We start from the raw sequence: 21,964 nt of genomic DNA on the forward strand, positions 1-21,964 counted from the left end.
TGTGAAATAGATGGCCAGTCCAGTTTCGATGCATGAGACAGGGTGCTCAGGGCTGGTGCACTGGGATGACCCTGAGGGATGGGGTGGGGAAAGAGGTGGGAGGGGGGTTCAGGATGGGTAACACATGTACACCCATGGCTGATTCATGTCAATGTATGGCAAAAATCACTACAATATTGTAAAGTAATTAGCCTCCAATTAAAATAAATAAATTAATAATAATAAAAAAGTTATACCTCACTGCCCTTAGGCAGTGACTATACAACAGCAAATATCTGGATAAAAGAGAAACCAATTGGAGTAATCATAAGTGTGATGCATGTTTTCATACTAAACCTTAACATGATCAAGGGAATGGTTTCTGGTCCTTTAAGCTAGTCTATCAAATTCAACCAAATGTCCTACCTTTTAAGCTCCCCTGCATATTAACTGAATGGCTTAAATCAGAAACTGAACAATTAGCTACTTAAATCAGAAACTGAACAATTAGCTACTTATATTTTCCCCATTTGATTTGAAAAACTTTGTCTTTATAATCATGAGCTGGTACCACTCAGCCTTTATATATGCTGATGGAGAATCTGGTATTTCCTTCTCTGGAACTTACCTAGTTGGAGGTTAGCCAAGACTACAACTTTTGGATTAAAAATTGACTTTGTACTTAAGAGGGCTTCAAAGAGTCCTGCAAAAGCGATTGAATCCCAGATCTGAGGAAAGAGTAAATGGATAGGTAGAATAGTTGAAAAACAAAACAAAACAAAACAAAAAAATGAACAAAAATCTCTCAGAGATTTAGCAGTTTGCTTAAATAAATTTAAAATCTTCAGGGAGAACCCCAATTTGCCTTGAAAACATTTCCCTAAAAAGTGTTAAACTCATATGTTTGTTAGCCATCTGTATGTCTTCTTTGGAGAAATGTCTGCTTAGTTCTTTGGCCCATTTTTTGATTGGGTCATTTATTTTTCTGGAATTGAGCTTCAGGAGTTGCTTGTATATTTTTGAGATTAATCCTTTTTCTGTTTCTTCATTTGCTATTATTTTCTCCCAATCTGAGGGCTGTCTTTTCACCTTAGTTATAGTTTCCTTTGTAGTGCAAAAGCTTTTAAGTTTCATTAGGTCCCATTTGTTTATTATTGCTTTTATTTTCAATATTCTGGGAAGTGGGTCATAGAGGATCTTGCTGTGATTTATGTCAGAGAGTGTTTTGCCTATGTTCTCCTCTATGAGTTTTATAGTTTCTGGTCTTACATTTAGATCTTTAATTCATTTTGAGTTTATTGACACATGAAAAGATGCTCATCACTCATCATCAGAGAAATGCAAATCAAAACCACAATGAGGTACCATTACACGACAGTCAGGATGGCTGCTATCCAAAAGTCTACAAGCAATGAATGCTGGAGAGGGTGTGGAGAAAAGGGAACCCTCTTACACTGTTGGTGAGAATGCAAACTAGTACAGACACTATGGAAAACGGTGTGGAGATTTCTTAAAAAACTGGAAATAGAACTGCCAAATGACCCAGCAATACCACTACTGGGCATACACATTGAGGAATCCAGATCTGAAAGAGACACATGCACCCCAATGTTCATTGTAGCACTGTATGTAATAGCCAGGACATGGAAGCAACCTAGATGCCCATCATTAGATGAATGGATAAGGAAGCTGTGGTACATATACACCATGGAATATTACTCAGCTGTTAAAAAGAATGCATTTGAATCAGTTCTAATGAGATGGATGAAACTGGAGCCCATTATACACAGTGAAGTAAGCCAGAAAGATAAAGAACATTACAGCATACTAACACATATATATGGAATTTAGAAAGACGGTAAAGATAACCCTATATGCAAAGCAGAAAAAGAGACACAGAAGTACAGAACAGACTTTTGAGCTCTGTGGGAGAAGGTGAGGGTGGGATGTTTCGAAAGAACAGCATATATGTTATCTATGGTGAAACAGATCACCAGCCCAGGTGGGATGCATGAGACAAGTGCTGGGCCTGGTGCACTGGGAAGACTCAGGGGAATCGGCTGGGGGGGGAGGTGGGAGGGGGGACCGGGATGGGGAATACATGTAACTCCATGGCTGATTCGTATCAATGTATGACAAAACCCACTGAAATGTTGTGAAGTAATTAGCCTCCAACAAATTAAAAAAAATTGAAAACAAGTGTTAAACTCTAAATGCTGATTTTTACAAATTTGATACTAGAAAGAAGTATAAAATAAATAATATTTTATAAGTAAAAACATTCATTTCCTTTGACCCAGAAATCCCACTCTAGGACATTGTTTGAGTCTAAGAAAATATTCAAATGAATGCTCTTATTATAATAGTGACAAATTTAAAAGAAAACCCAATTTTTAATAAATTATGTTACATTAACTCAGTAGACTACTTTATAGCCATTATACTTTTAAAATATAATACCTGAAGCAGAATGGCAAAGATGTTTGAGGGAACTCAAAGAAGTGAAAAAGTTACAATGTTTAATGTTAGGGATGTGGGCACCTTGATTTTTTTTACTTTTCTTCTTAGACCAGTACGTGCAAGATTTCCAGGCCTAACTTTCTCCACACAACAGGGTGTATTTTTTGGGCAGCAGATGGGACAGAGTCAGCCAAGTAGAGATCCTAATGTCACAATTCCAGTATGGGAATAGGAGCAGAAGCGCGGAACTCTCAAGTAATGAAACACATCAAGTGAATCAATAGGGCTGCCTATACAACCACTTTGTTTTCTAAGGCCAGATTGTCTGCTATTTCAGTGATTGTAATTCAATCCCTGACCAGTCTGTTTAAAGTATTCCTCTTAAAAGGACACCCTGGAAATAATTTTTGTTTCTTATATGCTTTTAAGCAATGATTCTGTCCCACAATATGCTAAGTGCCAGATGTAATAGCTATGCCACTATAATTTATTATGATAATATAGTAGTCTGCATTTATGCATACTTTATTTCACTCTATAGCGTGGATGATCAAAGTAAAGCACAATTTCAAGTTGAGAGCTGTGGCTTTATGTTTTATCCAGTTTATTTTGCATAAAAGTCTGCTGTGTATGGAAAGATTAGCTTTTTGAGGACTGTATCTCAGAAGAAAATAACTGATCATTTTGTTTCTTACCATATATTTTTTGCATGTCATCATGCTCTTATAAATGTGTTCTTTTTGAGTGAATAGCAACTGCTTTTCATTAAGATATAGTGCATGTATGTTAGAGGGTTGCAAGAGGAGGCAGTAGTGTTCAGTTAATGGCCTTCAACATATACATGCTTTCTAAAGTTATTCATTATATTTCCAGACTTGTTTAGACTACCTGTAAGGCAAATGAGCCTATATTATTAGTGAGAGTTGTCTAGTCTTCCCAGAGTCAACTTAAATCCAAGACCATTGAAAGTTTTGAAACCATGATAAGAATGAGTCACTTTTATTTATTAATAATTTTCTATGGTGTAATATTAATAATTACAACCTTACAAAGGGAGTTTATAAGTCCTTCTTTTAGAAAGTTGTCAACTTCAAATCTATTTATGTGAATGTTTTTCAGGTGGAAGTGAATCCTCCTGGGATAAGGATAAGATGCAGTCTCCTCTTGTTGCTCCTGGACCCCAACATGGAATTGCTCATGCATCCCTGGCTGGCCAGCCAGGCATTGGAGGTGCTCCTACCCTCAATCCACTGCAGCCGAACCACCTACTGACCAATAGTATGTATACTGTCCTCCCAGAATTTGGTAAGAAAAATACCACCCAAGACCCACTGGACAACTTGGGATATCAGGGAGAATTTATTTCTCTTTAATAAGATTTTACAATTTGAAGTTAGGAGGTATATAGAGAGGGATTCATTTGACAAGGTGAGGTTTTTAAAGGAGAAATAGATTGAGTGGCCATGTAGCAGAGTAGAGGTACATAGGAGGCTATGTAACAGAGTAATTAAGAATTCTGGCTATAGTCACATAAACTTGGGTTTGAATTCTACATCTTTTGAATCCCGTATCACTGTTTGGATTTGAAGAAGTCAGATAACTTTTTCAAGTCTCAGTTTCCAAAACTGTAAAATAGGAATACAAATATACCCAATCATTAAGGCTATTGAGAGGACTAAAAATAATAAAGGAAAAAAACTGTTAGCAGTGACTTGCATATAGTAAGTACTTATTAGTCAGTAGTCAAACTACAGCTGAATTATACAAATTCATGTTTAGAGATGTTTTTAGAAACTTCGAAGACTCAGAAATTTTTAGAAGAGCAGGCCTTATATAAATTACTTGGACAAACTCTTACTTTTCCTACAGACAGTAAATATAACAGAAAAGTTTCATTATTCCTTTCTCTAAGACTTTCAGTCTCTCACTAGAATGAAGAAAACAGAGGAATTCTGAGAAACTTTAACATAATCTAAATTGTAATTAAATTCATCAGTTATTAATGATATAAAATAAGTTATAGTGTCATCCTTTAAGGAGATTATAATCTAAAGAGTTAAATGTCTTATTAAAATGTCATATTAAGCAAAGGAAAATAAAATGAATGCCTGAAAAGTTGTAAATATTATGTTACAAGAAATCAAAAACAGCTGATTTAGAGGTAGCCATGTCATAAACAAAGGGGAGCCTAGAAGACTTCTGATTTCTTGTTTGACATGTAAAGATCTTATAAATTGTCATTCTTGCCTACATGACAAGAAAAAATATGGAACAATCTGAAAATCAACAACTCTTTTAAATTCATCAGAGATTGAGTACATGGGGCACAGCTATCCCCTAAACTAAATAGATAGGCAGATACAGAGAATCACAGCTTACTGGGGAAAGAAGCCAGAGTTGGAGCATGGTAGAAGCATTTAAAGGATAATTGAGTTATTTCTGAAGATTCAGTGTGGATCTAGCTTGAGAAATAAAATCTCCTAGGAGGCCATTCTTAAGGGGGTCTCTACATTTTCATGAATTTTACTTCCAGAAGCCCCATGAGGTTCTCAGATATAAATTTGAGGAAATTGTCCTCATGTTCTGGAAAAGGGAAAGAAAAGTAACCATTTCAAAATATGTCCAGAATATTCTATTCTTCTTAACAGAGGCCCATCCTCAAAGGAAACTATTTTCCCAGAGCTTAAGCTATTTGGTTTTACCACAGCATAACCTAGAAGAAGGGATACACTAAACTCCAGTATCCTGTAGCTGTTAATGTGAAGGAATAGGGTTATAAAATTCCAGCCCCTGTAGTTCTCAAGTGGAGAATTAGAAATAGGGGAGTTCAGGATGGGGAACACATGTACACCCATGGAGGATTCATGTCAATGTATGGCAAAACCACTACAATATTGTAAAGTAATTAGCCTCCAATTAAAATAAATGAACTTATATTTTTTAAAAAAGAAAATAAATAGTCAACTGTAGTCCCTTCTAGCCTTCCTGGCCAACCTAAGAGAAGTGGGGAAGCTGAAAAGCACTTGTGAAAGTCACAGCCCAAGGACACGCAGTCTCAATAGGAGACTGAGACTTACTCATAAAATTGTAGATTGCTGCATCTCCCTACACATTTTAGTAATACCACACTGGGGCTGTACATAATAGCAGGAGGTAACTATTGAAAGAACAGAAAGCCTCAGACCCTATTTAATATGGAATCTCAAGGAAAAAACAAAGACACCAGAGAAGATAGCAAAATACAGTTACTAATATGACAGCTGCACCAAACATCCTAACTCATTGCCAGAAAACAAAAAATTTCCCACTAAATGTTTGTTTAAATCACTTCCTAATACACACAATATGCATTTTCTAGCTTCAAACAAAAAGTCTAAGACATAAATAAGGGAGGAAAAAGCATAGTATGAAGAGATAAAGCAAACAACAGAACCAGAATTAGATATAGTTGTGTTCTGCCCGTAGTCCGAGTCCCCAGTCGGGAAAGAAGACTCCTCGAAACAATGCAACTCGCAATAGGGGAATTTATTACTGACTCGAGCCAGGGCCTCCCGCCCTCACCAGGTGTGTGAGGATGAAAGGCCCCGAGCCCCAGTTCTCTCGGGTATTTATTAGGTCAAAACAAGCAGCAGGTAGTAGGCGCAATCGGATTGGTTACACAGTGGGTAGTTGGCGTAAGCAGATTGGTTACACAGTTGCAAGGTAATTTTTGTTGACCCTACGTGGGGCTTTCAGCTTTCCCCTGATAGGTTCCCTTTCTTCTGACTAGGCATATGTTGATTGGCTGGCTCCAGGAGGCCTGATAATTATGCTACTCCGGGAAACCAGGCCTACTCCTACTCTAGGCTGCCTGCCATGGCGTTAGCCATGACAGCCTCACATTTCCCTCCTGTCTTTATACTTTTGTAGAGGAATCTTTCTCGTCACCCTGTGAAATTGACTGATATTTTTGTCTCAATACCATAATTTGGATGGTATTTAGGCGCTCCCTAATAATGAGACCAGATGGTTTAAAATGCATGGACCAAAGGTCAGTAACAATATTAATATTATGAGTGGACCCAGGAGGGTGGAAATCAAAGTAGTCAACCAGGGGGAGCGCTGAAACCAAGATTTAAACTAGCCTTGTTGGGCTTTTCATTCTCTCACTGGGCTAGTCCCTCTCTTACTTTCTGGAGAGATTTTTGTACCACCCCTGAATGGTCGATATAGAAACAACATTCTTCTCCCAGTGCTGCACATAATCCTCCTTGTTGCAGAAACAACAAATCTAAACCTCTCCTATTCTGTAACACTACTTCAGCCAAGGAGCTCAAGGATTCTTGGAGGTGTGAAATGGGCTGTTCCCGTGGTTTTGCAACCCCAAGTGGCGCAATAAAAAGAGTCAACACTCCCACACTTCTCAATTTGGTTCCAATCCCTCCCCCCCACCCCCCCGGGCAGACATAGACATGCACCTGTCCGTAGTACTGTGGGCCTTTTCGCTCACAGTTACGGGTGAACAGACCAAAAGAGCCGTGGGCAAAGAACTTGGTCAGTTGATGGGGACCAAACCCATTACTGTCAGCCGCCAGCACGCACAAATCAAAGGTCAGTACTGGCCACCATGTCCCTTTGGGGGCCACGTTGGAGCTAGAATTAAGCACTTCTCCAGTCTCAGGATTGTAGATCACCCAAGTCAGGTTAGTTGGCTGATGGGGGTTGTGGCTGGTTGTTCCTGGGCCGATGAAAACTGTCATCAGCAGGAGAGTTAAGAGGGCTCTCGTCGTACGAGTTTCAGTTTCAAAGGATTTGATGGGTGAGGTCTTGCCTCTCATTCTGCTTGCACCTTCTCTTGTTCTTCCGGGGTGGCTTGTCACACGTGATTGCAGTGAACCCAGGGCCCAATCCCGTCGACCTTAACAGCAGTAGGAGTGGTAAGGAGAACAACATAAGGGCCTTTCCATCTAGGTTCTAATGCTTTAGATTGGTGTCGTTTTACCCAAACCCAATCACCCGGGTCAATATTATGTGAGGGGATGGTTTCCTTGCTTGTTCCCTCGTGTATCTTTTGAATTAATTTTTAAACATGGCTATGCACCTTACTTAATGCCATCAGTGATTGCTGGAATTGTCCCAAGGTAGGGGGTGGTAGGCATTTTCCCTCGAATATAGGACACACAGGAGGGGGTCTTTCATACGAAATCTCAAAGGGGTAAGATTCAGCTTATATGGGGTGTTACGTGCTTGAAAGAGCACAAAGGGAAGGAGGGTCACCCAGTCCCCACCAGTCTCTATTGCCAACTTTGTCAAAAAGTTTCTTTTAGGGTCCGATTCATTCTCTCATCCTGTCCTGAGCTCTGGGGATTATATTCACAATGTAACTTCCATTTTGTCCCCAGAGCTTGGGCCAGTCCTTGTACAATCTGGCTCACAAAGGCAGGTCCGTTATCAGAGCCCATAGTCACTGGCAGCCCCTACATAGGCACTATCTCTTTTAAGATCTTTTTATCAACCACTGTGGCTGTCTCTCCCTTAGTGGGGAAGGCTTCTACCCATCCTGAGAAGGTATCTACCAGAACCAACAGATAGTGATACCCGTACTTGCCTGGCCTTACCTCAGTGAAATCTATCTCCCAGTGTTGCCCTGGCTCTTCCCCTCGGTACCTCGTTCTAGTGTGCTGCCTTTTCTCTGTCGAGGGAACCTCAGGCAGGCTGTCTGGAGAAGAGTCAAGGTCTTTTTTTTTTCTCCCAAGTGTGTAGTTGTGTGCAGGTGTTCACATAGGTGACGACCAGGATGGCAGGCAATATCAGGTTGTTGTTTTGATCTCGGTACAATCCATCTTTGTCATCCTTCTGGAGGGTGGTATCCTCGTTGATCTGGCGGCTGCTTTAGAACCCCTTCGATGGCGTGGGGGGTGTAAACCCAGAGTTGCTGTCCATATGTCAACTTGTCGGCGACGTGGATGAGGAGGGCAGTGGCTGCAATGATGCGGAGGCAAGGGGGCCACCCAGAGGCCACTGGGTCCAGTCGCTTTGAAAGGTATGCTACCGGCTGCTTCCATGGTCCCCATTGTTGTGTCAAGACCCCCTGTCCTATTCCTTGCTTTTCATCTACAAACAGCTGGAATGGCTTATTTGAGTTAGGCAGGGCAAGGGCTGGGACTTTTAGTAGGACCTGTCTGAGTGTCTGGAAAGCCTGTTTCATTGGCTCAGTCCAAGTCCAGTTTGGGGTCTCTTTACTTCCCTCATACAAGGGCCAGGCCTTCTCAGCAAACCCCATGATCCACAGTCTACAATATCCAACAGTCCCCCCAAAACTCTCTCACCTGGCGGGGGGTCTTGGGCTCTGATATCTGCAATATTGTTTCCTTCATGGCCTGAGTTAGCCACCTTTGCCCCTGCCTGATCTTATACCCCAAATAGGTGACCTCTTGCCGGGATATTTGCACCTTCTTTGCGCTAGCACGATGTCCTAAGGTGCCTAGAGTCTGTAAGAGGTCACCGGTGGCACAGCTGCATGCCTCCTCTGTGGTTCCAGCCAACATAAGGTCATCCACATATTGCAGCAGGATGACCTCTGGGTGGCGAGTCTGATATTCATAGATGTCTTTACTCAAAGCCTCATTAAATAAGGTAGGGGAGTTTTTGAACCCTTGTGGGAGGCGGGTCCACGTTAGTTGTACTACCGGTTGGAATTCCCCCTCAGTCCACTCAAGGGCAAATATTTCCTGGCTCTGGGCCGCCAGGGGTAGGCTGAAAAAAAGCATCTTTCAAGTCCAACACAGTGTACCAAGTGTACTCAGGCAGCAGGCTGCTCAGGAGGGTATACGGGTTGGGGACAGTAGGGTGTATGTCACTCACACGCTTGTTGACTTCTCGTAGGTCCTGGACAGGTCTGTAATCCGTACTCCCTGGCTTCTTCACCGGTAGCAAGGGGGTGTTCCAAGGGGATTGGCACCGCTTGAGAATTCTGGCATCCATGAACCATCGAATGTGGGGAGTGATCCCCCACCGAGCCTCCTGGTTCATACGGTATTGCCTCACCCTCACAGGCGTCGCCTCGGCTTTTAGTTCGATGACGACCGGATGTCTCTGTTTAGCCAGTCCCATTCCTGCTGTTTCTGCCCATGCCAACAGGTATTTGTGGACCCACGGTTGTATATCTGGTGCTATAACCTCTGAGGGCTTAGGCACAAAAAGTCTGTATTCATCTCTTAAAGCTAGAGACAAGATATGTGTCGGCTGTCCAAGTCCATCCGTGACTGACATTCCCCCAGGGTCAAAATGGATCTGAGCATTAACTTTAGTCAACAAGTCCCGTCCAAGCAGAGGGGCTGGGCATTCTGGTATCACCAAAAACGAATGTGACACCTAATGGGTCCCCAGATTTACTTTCCGTTCTGTGGTCCAAAATATCTGTTTGTCCCCATGGCTCCCTGCACCAAGCTGGTTTTCTTAGACATTGGTCCCAGTTTTTGATTTAAAACAGTGCTGGACGCCAGTGTCCACCATGAAGCCAACGGGTTTCCCCTCTACATGTATGGTTACCCAGGACTCGGGGAGGGGTGTCGAATCTTGACTCCCCTAGTCTGCATATAGAACTCGAGTTCCAGGGGAAATTCTCTCTCTTCAGGTTCCTCTTAGGGCACTCCTTTTTCTGGTGCTCTCATTCTTTGCAGTAAGTGCACTGATCTTTCTTTAGGGCCTGCCTTTTTGGTCTCTCTGTTTCTCCCGTCTGGGGGCCTCGAGGCTCCCTCAATTCTGTTTCGGCCTTTATCCCCGCAAAAAGAATCTTGGCTAGCTCTCTCTGGTTCTTCCGGTTTTCTTTCGCCCTATGTTCCCTATCTTCTTTCCTGATCTTCTCAGCTAGTTCCCTTTCCTCCCGACGAAGTTGTTCCTCCCTTTCTTCTGGAGTCTCCCTATTATTAAACACCTTTTCAGCTGCTTTCAGTAAGTCTTGTATTGTCTGTTCTCCTAACCCCTCTATCTTTTGTAATTTCCTCTTAATATCTGGGGCTGCCTGATTCACAAATGTTAGTAGAACTGCAGCGTGTGATTCCTCAGCCTGGGGGTCCATAGGTGTATATTGCCTAAAGGCTTCCATTAGCCTCTCTAGAAAGGCTGATGGGCTCTCAGTGGGCTCTTGCCTTACTAAATTTACCTTTGCCAAATTCGTTGGCTTTTTTTTAGCTGCGGCTCGCAGGCCAGCCATTAGAGTCTGGCGGTACACTCGGAGATGCTCCCTACCTTCTACTCGCTCAAAATCCCAGTTAGGCCGCAACAGAGGAAACCCCTCGTCCACGAGATGAGGCTGGGCGGTTGGTTTCCCATTGACCCCCGGGACCCATTTCCGTGCCTCTGCCAGGATTCGCTCCAGTTCTTCCGTGTTGAAGAGCACCTGCAACAGCTGCTGGCAATCATCCCAGGTGGGGTTATGAGTGAACAAAATGGGAAAAGGGCCAGTAATTGATAGGTTCGCTCTCCGTCCAGGTTAGCTGGTCCCACTCGGATGGGGAGTGCCTGTACAGTAGATGAAGGTAACTCTGGGTCCCCATGATCTCGCTCACCCCCACCCCCTCTATTTTCTCTTCAGGGTTGGGACTTTCCCGCCCCTTCTGATTTATCTGGGGGGGGGCTCTTCCCCCCAGGGGGAACCTGCAACGGAGGAGGGGCATATGGCGGGGACCTAATTTCCATCTCCAAGTCAATCAGGTTCCGGTCCGAGGATTCCTGCAAGACCAGTTTTGGGCCCTTATTCTTCTTGGCTTCTTCTGGGGGAGTGGGAGTTTCTTTAACCAGGGCCTGTACATTAGGAGAATCAGGGAGTTTGTGAACAAAAGGTTTTAACCATTCGGGCGGATCTTCTACTAGATCTTGCCAGACCATAACATATGGGACTTGGCTCGGGTGGCCCCAGGGATCAGGAGCCATAACTTTTTCTTTCACCACCCGAATAATAGAAGGTTGAAAAGTTCTTTCTGGAGGCCATCCAACTTGGAAGGCGGGCCACTCTGCAGAGCAAAAGGTTATTAATTTACTCTTTGTAACCAGTAGCAACAGATCATACGCTCTAGCCCTGACATCTGAGAAATGATCAGTCATGAGAGAGAGACTGAGTAGATTTTCTTTGCCTCATAGCGAGAGTCAGAAGAAAGTCACCGAGAATTACCACCAATAAATCCTATCGGGAGTGGTGGCAGCCAGAAGGTTGGGCTTGCGGTATATTTCGTGGAACTATTTGAGTGCCTTAGTCATTGCACGGAAGTTTTCTTGCTGGGGGCGGGCACCCTAAGGGTTTCTAGCCTGTTCCATGACCCCCTTATCCTTTCACGGGAGTCTTCTAGTGGCAGGCGCCCTATCGGCTCTTAAGTGCCTGTCCCGTGCCCACACAGACGGGTTTTTATTTGGCCAGATTCTCGATTTAGAATACGAGAAAAAAGAAAGGAGTTTCACCCTCTCGAGCTCCCATAACTGGGGCGGACCTGTTGGGAGGCCTTCAGAATCCGCCAGGGAGTAGCCCTGGCCGTGACTCGTCAGTTGCCCCGACAACTGTAAGCCTGTTCACTGAAACTCCCAGAAACAGAAATGAGGCCAAGGCTTTATAGGAAGTAGACAACGACACACCAGAGAACAACAAGACAGGAGACAATGCCAGCAGTTATACAGAAAAACACACAGACAGACATACATTGGCCGACAACACAGATCCTCTGGAACAAGGGTCACCTTACCGTATGGTGTCCACTGTTCCCCCAGATTCGGGCTTAGGAGAGGAGGTCTCCTTCTCGCAGAGCTGACTGCCTCCCAGCGTGCTCACTGGCCTCGGCCTCACACCAGCCGGAACGGCTAGTTCATTCCCTTATGGAAAGCTTTCCCTAACGCCAGACACCTTCCCGCTTCACAGCGGGGCCTCGGCTTTATTCTGGATTTTTCTGCGCCAGAAACTCCCTGCTTCACAGCGGGGCCTCGGCTTTACTCTGGACTTTTTCTAAACCTGTCTGAGCACCGGTGCTATTACCTGTCTTTTTCCCCTTTGTTCCAAAGAGCGTTCTTCCCCGGTCAAGGGATCCCGGACGAGCCCCCAAATGTTCTGCCCATAGTCCGAGTCCCCAGTCGGGAAAGAAGACTCCTCGAAACAATGCAACTCGCAATAGGGGAATTTATTACTGACTCGAGCCAGGGCCTCCCGCCCTCACCAGGTGTGTGAGGATGAAAGGCCCCGAGCCCCAGTTCTCTCGGGTATTTATTAGGTCAAAACAAGCAGCAGGTAGTAGGTGCAATCGGATTGGTTACACAGTGGGTAGTTGGCGTAAGCAGATTGGTTACACAGTTGCAAGGTAATTTTTGTTGACCCTACGTGGGGCTTTCAGCTTTCCCCTGATAGGTTCCCTTTCTTCTGACTAGGCATATGTTGATTGGCTGGCTCCAGGAGGCCTGATAATTATGCTACTCCGGGAAACCAGGCCTACTCCTACTCTAGGCTGCCTGACATGGCGTTAGCCGTGACAGCCTCACAGTTGATATTTTGAATTATCAAATTAGGAATTTTATATAATTATGATTAATATGGGCCTCCAGGGAGCGCTAGTGGTAAAGAACCCACCTGCCAATGCAGGAGACATGAGACATAGATTCAATCCCTGAATCAGGAAGATGCCCTGGAAAAGGGTATGGCAACCCACTCCAGTATTCTTGCCTGGAGAATCCCATAAGCAGAGGACCCTGGCAGGCTACAGTCCATAGGTTTGCACAGAGTTGGACACGACTGAAGTGACTTAGCCCAGTATACTAAGAGAATATAAAAAGTGCGAAACAAAATTATTCATGAAAATTTTAATCAGAGAAAGGGAAAATCCAACTATTAAAAGGAAATACTGAAAATCAAAAGCACTCCAACAAAATGAAGAATGCCTAAGATGGGCTCATAGGTAGACTGGCCAGGGTCAAAGCAAGGATTAGGAAACTTGGAGATATGTCAATAGAAATTTTTCTAACTGAAAAAGAAAAACAAAAATGAATGCAAAAACAATACAACAGAATAGCCAAGAACTGTGTGGCAATTACAAAAGGTGTAGTACATATGTAATGGAGATACAAGAAGGATAAGACTGGAATGGAACAGAAGAAATATTTGAAATAATAATACAATAATGAGAGATACCAAACTACAAATCCAGAAAACTCATGAAGCACTAAAAAAGGTAAATATTTTAAAATCTACAGCTATGCACATTATATTCAAAATGGAAAATTAAAAAGAAAAAAATCTTGAAGGAAGATGAAGGGAAAAAGCTCTATTTATGCATATGGGAATGAACAGAAGAATTACTTATTTTATACCAGGCTGGATGAAGCACAAACTGGAATCAAGATTACCAGGAGAAATATTAACAACTTCAGATATGAAGATGATACCACTCTAATGGTAGAAAGCAAAGAGTGACTAAAGAGTTTCTTGATGTGTATAAAAAGGGAGTGGAAAAGTGGGCTTAAAACTCAACATTCAGAAAACTAAGATCATGCATCTGGTCCCATCACTCCATGGCAAATTGATAGGGAAAAGGTGGAAACAGTGACAGATTTTTATTTTCTTGGGCTGCAAAAATCACTGCAGACCGTGACTGCAGCCATGAAATTAAAAGACTCTTCTCTTTGGAATAAAAGCTATGACAAAGCTAGACAGAAAAGCAGAGACATCACTTCACTGACAAAAGTCTGTCTAGTCAAAGCTATGGTTTTTCTGGTAGTCGTGTACAGATGTGAGCTAGACCATAAGAAGCATGAGCACAGAAAATTGATGCTTTCAAACTGTGGTGCTAGAGAGGACACTGGAGAGTCCCTTGGACAGCAAGAAGATCAAGCCAGTCAATCCTAAAGGAAATCAACCATGAATATTCATCAGCAGGACTGATACTGAAGCTGAAGCTCCCAATACTTTGTTCACCTGATGAGAAGAACTGACTCATTGGAAAAGACCCTGGTGCTGTGAAAGACTGAGGGCAAGAAGAGAAGAGGAAGACAGATTATGAGATGGTTGGATAGCATCGCCAAATCAATGGACATGAGTTTGAGCAAATTCAGGGAGATAGTGAAGGACAGGGAATCCTGGCATAATGCAGTTCATGGGATCAGAAAGGAACAGACAGGACTTAGCAACTGAAAAACAAACTTTTTTTTAAATTGGAGTAGAGTTGCTATACAGTGCTGTGTCAGTTTCTGCTATACAGTGAAGTGAAAAAGCCATGTGAACAGATGCCCTCTGTTTCAGATTTCTTTCCGATTTAGGTCATCACAGAACACCAAGTAGCATTTCCTGTTCTATAAAGTATGTTCTCATCAGTGATCTATTTTAATACCTCATCTTCCAACAACATAAGAGATGACTCTACACATGGACATCACCAGATGGTCAGTACCGAAATCAGATTGATTATAATCTTTGCAGCCAAAGTTGGAGAAGCTCTATACAGTCAGCAAAAATAAGACCAGGAGCTGACTGTGGCTCAGATCATGGAATTCTTATTGCAAAATTAAATTGAAGAAAGTAAAGAAAGCCACTAGACCATTCAGGTAGGACCTAAATCAAATCCCTAATGATTATTCAGTTGAACTGATAAATAGATTCAAGGGATTAGATGTGATAGACAGAATGCCTGAAGAACTATGGATGGAGGTTCATAAAATTGTACCCAAGGTGGTGAACAAAACCATCCTCAAGAAAAAGAAATGCAAAAAAGCAAAACAATTGTTTGAAGATGCCATACAAATAGCTGAGAAAGAAGAGAGGCAAAAGGCAAAGGAAAAGAGGAAAGGTATAGCCATCTGAATGCAGCATTCCAAAGAATAGCAAAGAAAGATAAGAAAGACTTCCTCAGTGATCATTGCAAAGAAATAGAGGACAAACTAGAATGGGAAAGAGTAGAGATCTCTTCAAGAAAATTAGAGATACCAAGGGAATATTTCATGCAAAGATGGGCACAATAAAGGACAGAAATGGTATGAACATAAAAGATACAGAAGATATTAAGAAGAGATGGCAGGAATACACAGAAGAGATATACAAAAAGATCTTCATGATCCAGATAACCACGATTGTGTGATCACTCACCTATAGCCAGACATCCTGGAGTGTGAAATCAGGTGGGCCTTAGGAACATCACTAGAATCAAAGCTAGTGGATGTGATGGAATACTACCTGAGCTATTTCAAATCCTAAAAGATCATGCTGTTAAAGTGCTGTACTCAACATGCCAGCAAATTTGGAAAATTCAGCAGTGGCCACGGGACTGGAAAATGTCAGTTTTCATTCCAATACCAAAGAAAGGCAATTCTAAAAAATCTTCAAACTACCACACAATTGCACTCAGTTTACATGCTAGCAAATTAATGCTCACAATTCTCCAAGACAGGAGTCAACAGTTCATGAACTGAGAAGTCCTAGATGTTCAAGCTGGATTTAGAAAAGGCAGAGGAACCAAAGATCAAATTGCCAACATCCACTGGATACTAAAACAAGCAAGAGAATTCCAGAAAAAAAAATCTACTTCTGCTTCATTGACTATGCTAAAGCCCTTGACTGTATGAATCACAAGCTGGAAAATTATTATTACAGAAATGGGAAAACCATACCACCTTTCCTGCCTCCTTAGAAACCTGTATGCAGGTCAAGAAGCAACAGTTAGAATTGGACATGGAACAATGAACTGGTTCCAAATTGGGAAAGGAGTATGTCAAGGTTCTATATTGTCACCCTGTTTATTTAACTTATATGCAGAGTCGATCATGCAAAATGCCAGATTGGATGAAGTACAAGCTGGAATCAAGATTGCCAGCAGAAGTATCAATAACCTCATATATGCAGATGGCACAACACTTATGGCAGACGGCAAAGAGGAAGTAAAGAGACTTGTTGAAGGTGCAAGAGGAGAGTGAAAAATGGCTTAAAACTGAACATTCAAAAAGTAAGATCATGGCATCCAGTTCCATCACTTAATGGCAAATAGTTGCGGAAACAATGGAAACAATGGGGAAAAGTGAAAGACTTTTTTTTCCCCTGGGCTCCAATATCACTGCAGATGGTGACTGCAGCCATGAAATTAAAAGATGCTTGCTCCTTGGAAGAAAAATTATACAAATGTAGGTAATGTATTAAAAAGCATTGATATTACATAGCTGAAAAATGTCTGTCTAGTCAAAGCTATTGTTTTTCCAATGGTCATGTATGGATGTGAGAGTTGGACCATAAACAAGGCTGAGCACTGAAGAATTTATGTTTTTGAAATGTGGTGTTGGAGAAGACACTTGAGAGTCCCTTGGACTGCAAGGAGATCAAACCAGTCAATCCTAAAGGGAATCAGTGTTGAATATTTATTGGAAAGACTGATGCTGAAGCTCCAATACTTTGGCCACCTGATGCGAAGAGCAGACTCATTAGAAAAAACTCTGATCCTGGGAAAGATTGAAGGCAGGAGAAGAAGGGGATGGCAGAGGATGAGATGGTTGGATGGCATCACCGACTCAATGGACATGAGTTTGAGCAAGCTCTGGGAGATGGTGATGGGCAGGCAAGCCTGGTCACAAAGAATCAGACATGACAGTGCTTGAATAACAATATATATGGCAATTTCAATCTTCCAATTCATCGCACCACCCCCACTCCTCCCTTGGCATCCATACATTTGTTTCTTGCATCTCTATTTCTGCTTTTAAAATAAGATCATCTATACTATTTCTCTAGATCCCACATATATGCCTGAATATAAAATATTGTTTTTTCTCTTTCTGACTTACTTCACTCTGTTGGACAGTCTCTAGGTCCATTCATGCCTCTGCAAATGACACAGTTTCTTTACTTTCAATGCTGAGTAATATTACACTGCATGTATGTACCATATCTTTTTATCCATTCATTTGCCTATGTAAATTTAGGTTGCTTCAATATCCTAGCTATTTGTAAATATTGCTGTAATGAACATTGGGGCACATGTATCTTTCTGAATTGTCATTTCCTATGGACATATGCTCAGGAATGGTGTTGGTGTGTAGTATGGTAGTTTTATTTTTAGGTTTTAAAGGAACCTCCATACTGTTATTCATAGTGGTTGTCTGAATTTGCATTCACATAAACTGTACAAGAGGGCTCCCTTTTCTCCACATCCTCTCCAGGGCTTATTATTTGTAGATCTTTTGGTGATGGCCATACTGATGGGTCTGTAGTGATAGCTCATTTTAGTCTTTTGAGTTTTTTGTTGTTGCAGTTGTTGTTTTTGGCCATGCTGTGTGGCATGTGGGATCATAGCTCCCTGATTGGAGATTGAGCCCATGACCCTGTACTTGAAGTGAAGAGTCTTAACCACTGGGCCACCCTCATTGTGGTTTTGATTTGTATTTTTTTCTCTAATAATTAGTTATGTTGAGTATCTTTTCATGTGTTTGTTGGCCATCTGTATGTCTTCTTTGGAAAAATATCTTTCTAGGTCTTCTGCTTAGTTTTTGATTGGGTTGTTTGTTTTCTTGATATTGAGCTACATAAGCTGATTTTATATATTAGAGATTAATCCCTTGTGAGTTGCTTCTTTTGCAAATATTTTTTCCAATTTGATGGTTCCCTTTTCATCTTGTTTATGGTTTCCTTTTCTGTGCAAAGGTTTTTAAGTTCAATAAGGTTCCATATGTTTATTTTTGTTTTTATTTTCATTATTCTAGGAGATGGATCAAAAAAGATGTTTCTGTGATTTATGTGAAAGTCTGTTCTGCTTATGTTTTCCTCTATGAGTTTCATAGAGCCTTGATTTATATTTAGATTTTTAATCCATTTTGAGTTTATTTCTTGTGTATAGTGTCAGTGAGTGTTCTAGTTTCATGTTTTTACATATAGCTGTTCAGTTTTCCACAATAAGCACCACTTATTGAGGAGATTGTCTTTTCTTCATTGTATATTCTTGACTTCTTTGTCATAGATTGGGTGACCATATGTAGTGTGGGTTAATCTGTGGGCTTTCTATCCTGTTCCATTGATTTATAATTTTTATTCTTGTGTCACTGCCAGACTGTCTTGATGACTGTACTTTGTAGTGCAGCCTGAAGACAGGGAGCCTGGTTCCTCTAACTCCATTTTTTCTTTCTCAAGATTACTTTGGCTATTTGGGCTTTTTGTGTTTCCATACAAATTGTATAATTTTGGTTATAATTTTGCAAAAAATGCCATTGGAAGTTTGAAAGGGATTGCATTGAATATGTAGATTGCTTTGTGTTTACAGTCATTTTCACAGTAATGATTTTTCCAATCCAAGAGCATGGTGTATTTCTCCATCTGCTTGCATCATTTGTTATTTCTTTCATCAGTATACTAAAGTTTTCTGAGTATAGCTCTTTTGCCTTCTTAGGTAGGTTTACTCCTAGGTATTTTATTCTTTTTGTTGCAGTAGTGAATGGGATTGTTTCCTTAATTTCTCTTTCTGATCATTCATTTCTAGTGCATAGAAATGTGAGATGTTTCTGTGTATTAATTTTGCATCCTGCAACCTTTGTAAATTCATTAATTAGCTCTAGATGTTTTCTGGTGGCATCTTTAGGATTGTCTATGTACTGTTATCATTTCATCTACAAAAAGTGACAGTTTTACTTCTTCTTTTCTAATTTGGATTCCTTTTATTTCTTTTTCTTCTGTTATTGGCATGGCTAGGACTTACAAAACTATGTTGAATAATCATGGTGAGAGTCGTCAAACTTGTCTTTTTCCTGATCTTAGAGGAAATGTTTTCAGTTTTTCACCATTGAGAATACTGTTTGCTCTGGGTTGGCCATATATGGCCTTTATTATTAAGGTAGGTTCCCTCTCTGTCCATGCTCTGGAGAATTGTTATCATTAATGGGTGTTGAAATCTGTCAATAGCTTTTTATGCATCTATTTAAGTGATATGGTTTTTATTCTTCAATTTGCCACTAATGATAGGGTGTATTACATCAATTGCTTTGCACATATTGAAGAATTTTGTGCCTCTGGGATAAATCCCGTTCAATCATAGTTTAGGATCCTGTTAATGTGTTGTTGGATTTGGTTTGCTAATATTTTGTTGAGGATTTTTGCATCCATGTTCATCAGTGACAATGGCTTGTGATTTTCTTTTATTGTGATATCCTTCTTTAGTCTTGATATCAGGTACTGGTGGCCTCATATAAATAACTTTGGAGTGTTCCTTCCTCTGCCATTTTGGGGAAGAGTTTGAGAATGATGTGTGTAAATTCTTCTCAAAATATATGATAATATTCACCTCTGAAGCCCTCTGGTCCTGGTCGTGGAATTTTGTTTGTTGAATCTTTTATACTCACAGTTTCAAATTTATTACTTGTGATTGGTCTGTTCATAGTTTCTATTTCTTCCTGGTTCAGTCTTGGAAGGTTGCTGTTTTCTAAGTTTTGTCCATTTCTCCCATGTTTTCCATCTTACTGGCATATAGTCACATGTAGTTGTCTCTTTTAAAAAAATGCTTTATTATTTTTTGGCTATACTGGGTCTTGGTCTTTGTACACTGCTCAAGCTTTCCCTAGTTGCAGCAAGTGGGGGTTACTCTTGAGTTGTGGTGCTCAGGCTTCTCATTGCAGGTGCTTCTCATGTTGTGGAACACGGGCTCTAGAACATGTGAGCTTCAGCATTTGTCACTCTTGGACTCAGCAGTTGAGGCTTGTGGTTCCTAGAACTTGGCCTTGGTAGTTGTGGTGCACTGGCCTAACTGCCCCAAGGCACATGGAATCTTCCCAGAGCAGGTATTGAACTTGTAGCCCCTGCATTGGCAGGCAGATTCTTAACCACTGGACTACCAGGGAAATCCTAGTTGCTTGTAGTAATCTCTTATGATCATTTGTATTTCTGTGATGTCAGTTGTAATTTCTTTTTTTTTTTTTTCATTTCTAATTTTGACTTGAGTCCTCTTCTCTTTTCTCTCAAGGAATTTGGCTAAAGGATTATGAATTGTGTTTATCTTTTCAAAGAATTAGTTTATAGTTTCATTGATCTTTGCCTTTGTTTTCTTCATCTCTATTTCACTTATATCTGCTTTGATCTTTATGATTTCATTCCTTAAACCAAATTGTTTTGTTCTTCTTTCTCTAGTTGCTTTCAATTCAGTTAAGTCACTCAGTTGTGTTCGACTCTTTGCAACCCCATGGACTGCAGCATGTCAGGCCTCCCTGTCCATCAGCAACTCCCAGAGGATGCTCAAATTCATGTCCATATAGTCAGTGATGCCATCCAACATTCTCATCCTCTGTCATCCCCTTTTACTCCTGCCTTCAATCTTTCCCAGAATCAGGATCTTTTCCAATGAGTCAGTACTTCACATCAGGTAGCCGAAGTATTGGAGCTTCAGCTTCAGCATAAGTCCATTCAATGAATGTTCAGGATTGATTTCCTTTAGGATGGACTGGTTTGATCTCCTTGCACCCCAAGGGTCTCTCAAGAGTCTTCTTCAACACTACAGTTCAAAAGTATCAATTCTTCACTGCTCAGCTTTCTTTATGGTACAACTCCCACATCCATACGTGACTGCTGGAAAAACCATAGCTTTGACTAGATGGACCTTTGTCAGCAAAGTAATGTCTCTGCTTTTTAATATGCTGTCTATTTTGGTCATAGCTTTTCTTCTAAGGAGCAAGTGTCTTTTAATTAATGGCTGCAGTCACCATATGCAATGATTTTGGAGCTCAAGGAAATAAAGTCTGTCACTGTTTCCATTGTTTTCCCAACTATTTGCCGTGAAGTGATGGGACTGGATGCCATGATCTTAGTTTTTTGAATGCTGAGTTTTAAGCCAGCTTTTTCACCCTCCTCATTCACTTCCATCAAGAGGCTCTTCAGTTCCTCTTTGCTTTCTGCCATAAGGGTGGTATCATCTGTGTATATAAGGTTATTGTTATTTCTCCCAGCAATCTTGATTCCAGCTTGTGCTTCATCCATGATGTCCTCTGCATATAAGTTAAATAAGCAAGGTGACAATATACAACATTGACGTTCTCCTTTCCCAATTTGGAACCAGTCTGTTGTTCCAAGTCTGGTTATAACTGCTACTTCTTGATCTGCATACAGATTTCTCTGGAGGCAGTTAAGGTCATCTTGTATTCCCACCTCTTTAAAGTTTTCCACAGTTTGTTGTGATCCACACAGTCAAAGGATTCAGCATAGTCAATAAAGCAGAAATATTTGTTGTTGTTGTTGTTGTTTTTCTGGAACTCTCTTGCCCTTTCTATGATCCAATGGATGTTGGCCATGTGAACTCTGGTTCCTCTGCCTTTTCTAAATCCAGCTTGAACATCTGAAATTTCTTGGTCCACATACTGTTGAAGCCTTGCTTGGAAAATTTTGAGCATTACTTTGCTAGCACATGAAATGAGTGCAATTATGTGGTAATTTGAACATTCTTTGGCATTACCTTTTTTTAGAGATTGGAATGAAAACTGACCTTTTCCAGTCCTGTGGCCACTGCTGAGTTTTCCAAATTGGCTGGTATATTGAATGCAGCACTTTAACAGCATCATCTTTTAGGAT

General features: G+C 41.2%; 1 protein-coding gene across 1 annotated transcript in view; it reads left to right on the forward strand.

Annotated features, from left to right (window-relative positions):
• DACH2 (dachshund family transcription factor 2) overlaps nt 1-21,964 on the forward strand; it is a 791,610-nt gene that overhangs the window by 570,394 nt on the left and 199,252 nt on the right. The window contains exon 5 of the mRNA XM_065915301.1: nt 3,559-3,717. Within this exon, the coding sequence (XP_065771373.1) occupies nt 3,559-3,717 (159 nt within the window). The remainder of the gene's footprint in view (nt 1-3,558; nt 3,718-21,964) is intronic.

The sequence above is a fragment of the Muntiacus reevesi genome, chromosome X (assembly GCF_963930625.1).
Source record: "Muntiacus reevesi chromosome X, mMunRee1.1, whole genome shotgun sequence".
NCBI lineage: Eukaryota > Metazoa > Chordata > Mammalia > Artiodactyla > Cervidae > Muntiacus > Muntiacus reevesi.